This window comes from Drosophila sulfurigaster, chromosome 3 (genome assembly GCF_023558435.1).
Source record: "Drosophila sulfurigaster albostrigata strain 15112-1811.04 chromosome 3, ASM2355843v2, whole genome shotgun sequence".
NCBI lineage: Eukaryota > Metazoa > Arthropoda > Insecta > Diptera > Drosophilidae > Drosophila > Drosophila sulfurigaster.
The window spans coordinates 39,188,015-39,196,409 of NC_084883.1; the positions used below are offsets into that span (position 1 = coordinate 39,188,015).

The following is an 8,395-nucleotide window of genomic DNA, read 5'->3' on the forward strand; positions in this document are numbered from 1 at the left end:
ATATACCAAATATAGCCATCGGCATATTTTAGTATTTTGCACAAATATATTTTGGTGTATTTTAAGAATAATACCTCAATATTATGTATTTATTTAAAGTGGGGATCGGGTATCCCACAGTCGAGTTATATTTTTAATAGTAGTAATCTATAGTAAACATCAACTTTTTTGACAATTTTGCAAATTTGCCGCTTAAATATTCTTCCCCTTGCAGATCCCCAAATATATATGTGCTTTGTAGCTGCATCTTGTAAATGAGAACTTCCCCGTCTCCGCCCGCATCTCCACCTACGCCTACGCCAACAATCTCGGCCCACTCAAAACAACTGGCATGAATTTATCACAGATATTTGCTATGAATATCATGCAGATACTCGCACTACATTCAGCATCCCATCGCATCGCATCCCATAGCATCGCATCTCAACTCAACTCATCTCATCCCGTTTCGTATAGCCAAAAGAGCGACACATATGATCGCAGATCGCGATCGCAGTGCACTGATATTTGTTCAGTTCAGCGCGGTTCAGTTCTTCATTTAAAAATAACGATCGGTGTGCCACTTTTGCCAGCCAGCCAGCCGGCCAAAGATATTGTACACGACGAAGAAGCACCGGAAGCGTGCGGCTAGCCCCTGAGATGACGTCCATTCAAAAATGCTGAAAATTCGAAATAGAGAAATTGCCTTTTAGCCTGCAGCGTGTGAGTATTAGATGTGATATTTTAGTGACTATTTAAACTAAATATGTGTGTGCTTCGCAAAATGCCAAAAACCCATTTCAAATGATATTTGCGTCTGTGCTTTTGACGCCTTTTGTTTTCCACTCTTCTCCTCTTCCGTCACATAAATCAGAATGCGCGACAAAAGACGCTAAATTGCCTGAAAATCTGGGAAAAATCTAAAAATCCAAGCAGGGCATCAATAGCTAATAGCCCAAAGACCAAGATATAGGGATAGGGATAGGAATAGGGAAAGGGAATAGGGAAAGGGAATAGGGAAAGGGAATAGGGAAAGGGCAAACAAAGTGGCTCGACACTTTGACGAAAGACATGCAGTGGTTGTTGCAATGGATGCCGAATGCGGCAGAGAGAGGCGTGGAAACTTAACCTAATCTGACCGACAGATACAAATAGCTTTCAACGCTGCATTAAAAAATAAAAGAGCCGCAACAGGCGTGCATTTCGCATGCTTTCCACCAAAAATATCTACATTTTTTTTCCGTGATGCGTGCGAGACGCCAACGCCAACGCATCAGCCTCAATCTCAGTTCCAGAAACCGAATGCAAACAAATCGAGAAACACATAGATAGAAAATACAAAAACGAGAAATGAATTTCGGGCAGGCCATAAAAAATACACCGACAGCCATAAAAGTCAGACCCCGGCAATCCCCGGGAGCAGCCAGCGAGGTGCACAACGCGGTCAATCATACGGAACCGAAAAACCAAAAAACATCTTTGCAGAGATCCGGGCGAGATCGGCAAGCAAAGCGACGCCATCGCCTTGCGTTTGCCATTGGCGCATGCCATTCAATCATTTCTACGATTTTGAGTTTGTAATTTATGCACAAAAGAAGTGGAAGTGGTTGGGTTAGGAGTGAAGTGGAGTGGAGTGCTTGATGAAGGGGGACAGCAGCAGCAGCGACAGATTATGCAATGAAGAGATGCAAACGCTAGTTAATAAAATTAATAGGGGAGGAGTTGTCGGTGCAGCGCAGCGATTTGTTTGCGTGCCCATAAAACAAACGTATACATTATATTTTTGGGCTGTTGTGTCACTTGCAGCTGGGCGTCAGAGAATATTGAAGATAATGATAATAATAATCACAGCACAAGTGATGCAAAGTATATTCAAAATAAACAACTATTCCTACAATATAATAACAGTTATTATTATAAAATTTTAGTCAAGCTGAAGATTTAGCAATAAGTTAGTGTTAATTTATTATTATCATTATTATTAAAGCATAGATTATAAATAAATTTTTTAACCTAGCTATAACTAGTTGATTTAGCCTTTAGCTAAGCGTGTTAATAAAAATTATATGACTATTATAACGCTTTCATGCCCGAATTAAATTTCGGTACCTTAAGAAACTTATGAGGATGTGTTAAAAATAATATATAAATAAATGTATAATATGCGACAATTTGAGGATACTAAAATACGAACAATCAAAAAAGTTGGCAAAGTAAAAATTGTTAATAATAATAATTACTGTAATTCAAAAATTGTTATATTTAACATAAAAAGACTACCCAAATTATATTGTTTATTTTATAGTTCTCATTTAGTGCACTAAACATATATTTGTAGCTTATATTAGTGCACAACCTGATGTTTTAGTTACTATATATATTATTTAAATTTAAGCTACAATAATAATAAATAAATACATAGATATTTCATTACTTTACGACAAGTTATTATTTTAGCCATGGGCCAAGGCAGCCAGGGATAGTAAATTCAATACTAATCATAAAAGTTAATATTTATGTAAAAATCGATTCGATAAAGAAACTTCAAAATATTAAACGTACATTAGTTTTGCCAAATATTGTACAATTGAGAATTTTATTAAATTATAATACTACTAAATTATAATACTACGTATGTGTAATACCATACAAACAACTTGTATGTTGCATCCCAGAGATAAACTCTTTTAATGTAAGAACTCATATTATGTTAGAGTCAGTCACTATTAAAACTTTGAACAAACCACACAACGTGCTCGCAATAAATCGAATATTAATTTATAATAAATATAATACAAAAAAATACAAAAAAAATTGAATGGATAAAAAGAAGTTTGAGATTTTTAACATTTTTATTCACCGAAATTAATGCAAAATTTCGAATTGAGTTATTCCGATGTGTTACTCATTTTATGAGTAATGCTTCCATACCTTTGAAAATGAAGTAATAAATATAGATGCCCATGTATTAATTCAACAGCTTATCAAGCTATCCGCAAAGCTGACTGTAGCGTGTAAATAAGATCAAAGATGTGCTCCCGCAATCTGTTACCTTATTATCCACCGAGCGTAAAGTCAATATCAACAGAACAACAGACGGTCTGGTCTGGTCTGGTCTGGTCTGGTCTTGTCATGTCATGCCTGGTGTCTGGGATTGTGTCTTCGATGTGTCTTCACACATTGCGTAAAATAAAGAATAAAGAAAACAACAACGAAACAACACCCAAATATTTTGAGCAGAGGCGAGAGAATGCCGGGCTTTTAGCCAATAAAACGTTGCGTGTCGATTGTTCCATTTATCCATGTCACTGCTAAAAATAATAAACGCAAAATGCAGTTAATAGTTTTTCCTCCTCTTTTATACATATTTTTTTGTGTCTTTATTTACACAAAAAAACCCGAAAAGCGAAAAGCAGAAACCTCGCACGCGTCCGGATCACATTTTAGCTAAACATTTTGTAGTTTTCAGAGTTTACATTTGCCGTCATTTTGGCGTTGTTGCAACATTTTCGTTTCGTTTTCATCTTTCATGCGTTTGGCTCGCCTGTGTGCCAATATTTAATTTAAATATTGTTCTTAACCAACCTCACTCTAGCCTCTAGAATGTTGCAACTATCGACGCCTTTGTTATTCTCACTTATTCATTCACTCACTCGCTCTCTGACAGCGGCTGTGGATTGATTCAAGGTTACTGGAGTGCCACGTCTCAAGTATTTTATACGAGCCACACACACAAATTACGTATACGCATAGGCATTATGTATACGCAACGTAGTCGCCGCTTGTTGATTTTTTTATATAGTTTTTATGGCCGTAATCACAGGCTGCCCTGTGCTGAAAGGCATTTGAAGAGTTTGCTTCATTGTTGTTGTGGTTGTTGTTGTTGTGCTTAGGGCTGTCTTTCAAGTGGCAAGCTGACATAGTTTTCTTCTATGTCAAAATGCTGCTGCTCAAGTGGCTGCAACCACCTGACTTTCATGGAATTATCATTAAATATTGAAAACCATTTTTATAGAAATGATTTTCAATTTTAAATTTACCACCAAAAGCACAAACAGAATATATTTTAAAAAAGAGTTTTTGCTAGTTTTCTTCTTCTTTTTGCAACTTTAGCAACCACCAGACTTTATTTATCGTTGACTTATCATTTAATATGGAAAGTCATTTCAAATAATTGTTTTAAATACTCAAAATTAAATCTACCGCCAAAAGCACAAGCAGAATTTATTTAAAAAATACTTTTTGCTTTGTCAAAATTCAATTATTCAAGTAGTTTAAGCAACCACTTGACTTAATTTATCCTTTACTTATGGAAAACCATTTCAAACATTTATTTTAAATACTCAAAATTAAATCTACCGCCAAAAGCACAAACAGAATTTATTTAAAAAGTCTTTTTTGCTAGTGTTGCCAGTTTCAAAATAAATTAAAAGCATACGAAATATATGATGAAAACAAAGAGAACAAACCCAAACGAAAGAAGAAGGTAAAAAGTATAAATAAGTTTTTTTTTAGCGAAATTCACGAAAATTCGCTGCTGGGCATCACGAGGCAAATGCGATAATTAAAAGTGCGAAAAAATCGAGTGCGTTCCCCGTTATAAATGCAAATTAATCAGACAGTGCGAGTTCATTAATATACAATTAAATATGTGTGTTTGCAGCTGATAGAAGCCACACAACAACAAACAATCGGGAATGGCGTTGCTCCTCGTCCACCTGCGTCGCCTCATTTTGCTGCTGAGCGTCGTCTATTTGACCGGCGCCGCCTTCCGTCGCCTGCTCACCGAACGCCACTATGGATATGTGTTGCAGCCGCATAGATACGGTGCCTGGGGGCACAGGGGCAGCTGGACAAAGGATCCAGTGCACTTTCAATGGTGGGCATACATTTACGTTTGCTATGCTTATTTGATGCTGGTCAATTATGTCAATATGCGTCGATTGACCAACTTGATTGAGTTCTTTTTAAGTTGATATTCATTTATTTTTTGCGAATTTGTTTAGTTTTAAAGAACTAAGTTCTTTCTAAGTTAATATTAATTGATTTATACGAATTTGTTTAGTTATAAATTAAAGTAATAAACATTCAAACACTTTAAAGCAGAAGATCATATACTAAATCAGCAGCAGCGCTGATAGCGCCACCTGTGTGTCGTTTACTGAAACTAGCCGAGTTTCTTACTGCGCTGCGCAGTTTTCACTCAGCAATGTGGTTTGTGTCTTGACTAAAGCTCGCAAGAAATACAAAAAAATATAAAAGGCGCACAAATGAATAAATTCAAATTTGGAATGTGCCGAATTAAAGTTTAACTGTTTATTGATGAACATGAACAAAATAAAGTTACAATTTTTAAATTTTAGAACTTAATTCTCTTTAAGGTTATATTAAAGGTAATAATTTAATGAATTTATTAAGAACAATCTAATATAAAAAGTTGACAACAAAATTTAATTTTAGAACTGTGATTAAAATGTCAACAAAAATTTAAGTGACAAACCAAAATATATTTATTATCAGCAATGTAAACAAAGACTAATTTTAGACTGTGATCAAAATGTATAAAAATTTAAATGGATATCAAGATTATCATAAATTCAAACAAAAGTCAAATATCTTAAAAATTTAAATGAGCAAGAAATATATATTTATACAGTATCAAAGAAGGTGAATGGCACCTTCTAGGTAAGAAAATGACTTTACCCTTAGCTAGTGCATTTAAATGCAATAAATTAATTTTAGCAATACGCTATTTGTATGTGAAATGACGCAGAATGTCTGAGCATCTATAGAAACACTAAATGAATTTTAGGCCATTTAAAATGTTATTAAAATCGACAGCAAAAAATTGCATGCTGTAGGCATAAATTAAATTCTCATTTAGTTTGTGGTTCACATATGTAAATGCTTAGTATATTTGGTTGACGATTAATCACTTTCGACAAATAAAAATGTGTCGACGCCGAATGAAATGGGGCACTAAGAAAATACTTCAAATAGTAAATACGTTACTTTTTGGTTTTCATTTATTTACTTTTTTAAATATAGAATTTTAATTTGAACAATTATATGAGACAATGTATATAAATCTATAACTCTTTCAACACATTCTGAAATGTGTTTATATTTCCCAGTTTGCAATTTTGTGTTAATTTTAGAATTTGTTATAGTTTGAAATTTCGAATTAGAATAATGAATGCTTATTGCATTCAATATTCGTTGGCAAGTTCGTCGAGGCACCCACGTTGTCGGCATCCAAGATATAGACAGCTACACCTATCCCCACACTATATAGCCACCATATTCATGTATCTGCAATGACTCACAACTTTTTTTGTTGGTTGTTGGCCGAGCACACGTCACAGGGTATTATAAGCAGATATTTGTTTTTTGGGGCGGGTATATGGATGATGGCTAACAACTGTGGCATCACAAAATAAAAAGTACTCGGATTTATCGAAATGGTCTTTTGAGTGATGCACAATGGCCAAATTGACATTATGGGCACACCGCGAGGTCTGTGAATCATCAAGATTTGTGTGAGATTCATGATTCGATTTGAAGTTGACGCGAAGAAGTGCAACAACATTTTTGGCGAAAAGGAAATGCATTAATGTACACACCGTTTGCATGAATGTTTGTTTTGTTTTGCATCTCAAATGCATTAACAAGTTTATTTTTGGGGCTGTTGGAATTTGTGGCCTTTGTGGCAGGCAACCACCCACATGGAGCAGAAGGTGGAGGAGGAGGTGGAGCAGGCAGCCACTTGAGCTTATCTGGTCAGCACTTGGCAGATGAAGCCCCCAAGTGATCTTGCAACTGCAGCAGTAAGCTTCAAGTGAGGCATGCGAAAAGTGGCCGAAGCACTCGTCAAATGGGCACACACAAACACACACTTTATAAAGCAGGAAAACACCTCATGTGAGCGACGAGTACTCGCAACAACAACAACAACAAGCTGATGCTTTTGTCTATATATAACTGCATAGCAGGCGTGTGCTTCTAAGTATATAACTTAGAGTGTGTGAGTGTGTATCTGTGTGATCATAACAATTTTGACCCAATTTTCGAGAAGAGTGAGTCGAGTTGAGTTGAGGCAAGTCGAGTGATTGCCTTCTTTCTTTCTTTTCTGCGTGACATCTTGCATGTCATCACTGACCTCAGCGCAGTTGTAAGAAGATGTCACAGGTGCAAAATATATGTAGATATTCCTCCTATATGTATCTCAAGTGTTTTTCTACCTGTCTTGCTATTTTCTGCCTCGAATGATCAATAGAGCTATTAGCTTTTGATAAAAACTGTCCACTGCTTTTTGAGGCTATTTTTAGGCGACTTATTTATCTTTATTTTTTTGTTGTTGTATCGCTTGCTACACATATTCGCCAAGATATTTTTAAATTATTACACATTCCAAAATGTGGCAAGCGTACACACAAAATGTTAAATATTATTCTAGACCCCCTCTCAGATATACTATATACACAGACATATAAGTAGGTATATACATATATGTAGGTACATGTGAACAAACATAAAATAAATAAAATTATGGCCAGAGCCGTTCACACAGCACTAAGTATCTAGAAGATACGAAACTGGCCAGCCAACGATCTATATACACACACCGATATATATACATATATTTATATATGTATTTGTATAGTTGCCGTCGGCCCAACTACGAAATGGCCTCTGCTCTGCTCTGCTTTGTGTGTATCTATGCACTCAGGTGAAATGTGTGTGGAAAATGAAAATGTGAACATGATTATGAGCAGTGAAAAGCGGGAGAAAAAAATACGAAAAAATAACGCTAAATTCAGTTGCTAAAAATAAGCGAAAAATCATTCTTAAGTTCCTTCTCTGTGTGTGTGTGTGTGTGTAGAACACTTTGCACAGGTGGAGCAAACTAACTCGGACCGAATTTTCACTCGAAAAGCTCTTTGGAAAACTGAGCCAAAGCAACACGAAATATTCGGAAAACAAAGTTGTGCGTTTTCTTTTTGCATCTGTCTTTGCTTATTTACAAAAGATATTAGATGTTCTCGCTAGTTGTCAAACATAATATTGTTGTTGTCGCTGTTCTTGTTTTTTTTTTTTTACTGCATGTTCTTTTATTTGCCAGACCATTAAATTACAATTGTAAAACTGACAGCACATTGTCTGAAATGCCAATGAGCAGGCCAACTAAACAGCATTTAAGCATTGCCAAGGATTCACTCAAAAAATAACAATAACAAAAACAAAAGAAAAACAGCTCAGACTAATAGAACATCATCATTATTATGTCGAGTCGCTTTGTTTTGGTGGTCTTTATTTTTGTACCTTACGTTTATTTATTTATGACATAGAATAACATGTTTGGATGCCAAATATTTTTAGCAGACATCACGATAAATTCAAATTGGCTGTTGACATG

At 35.4% G+C, this 8,395-nt stretch overlaps 1 protein-coding gene across 3 annotated transcripts; it reads left to right on the top strand.

Moving 5' to 3' along the window:
* Positions 1–683: 683 nt before the first annotated feature.
* LOC133845107 (uncharacterized) lies at positions 684–5,072 on the top strand. 3 transcript variants are annotated; one of them, XM_062279470.1, is made up of 2 exons: positions 684–702; positions 4,643–5,072. In XM_062279470.1, exon 2 carries the CDS (start codon positions 4,677–4,679, stop codon positions 4,953–4,955), a length of 279 nt encoding a protein of 92 aa, XP_062135454.1. In that variant the 5' UTR covers positions 684–702; positions 4,643–4,676; the 3' UTR covers positions 4,956–5,072. The 3 variants fall into 3 exon arrangements, with proteins under 3 accessions (XP_062135454.1, XP_062135453.1, XP_062135452.1); XM_062279469.1 differs by lacking the exon at positions 684–702 and adding an exon at positions 4,263–4,465 and having other exon boundaries at positions 4,643–5,071; XM_062279468.1 differs by lacking the exon at positions 684–702 and adding an exon at positions 4,264–4,564 and having other exon boundaries at positions 4,643–5,070.
* The last annotated feature ends 3,323 nt before the right edge of the window (positions 5,073–8,395 follow it).

Coding starts and splice junctions, on each gene's coding strand:
- LOC133845107 (XM_062279470.1), top strand. CDS start 4,677: ATGGCGTTGCTCCTCGTCCACCTGCGTCGCCTCATTTTGCTGCTGAGC.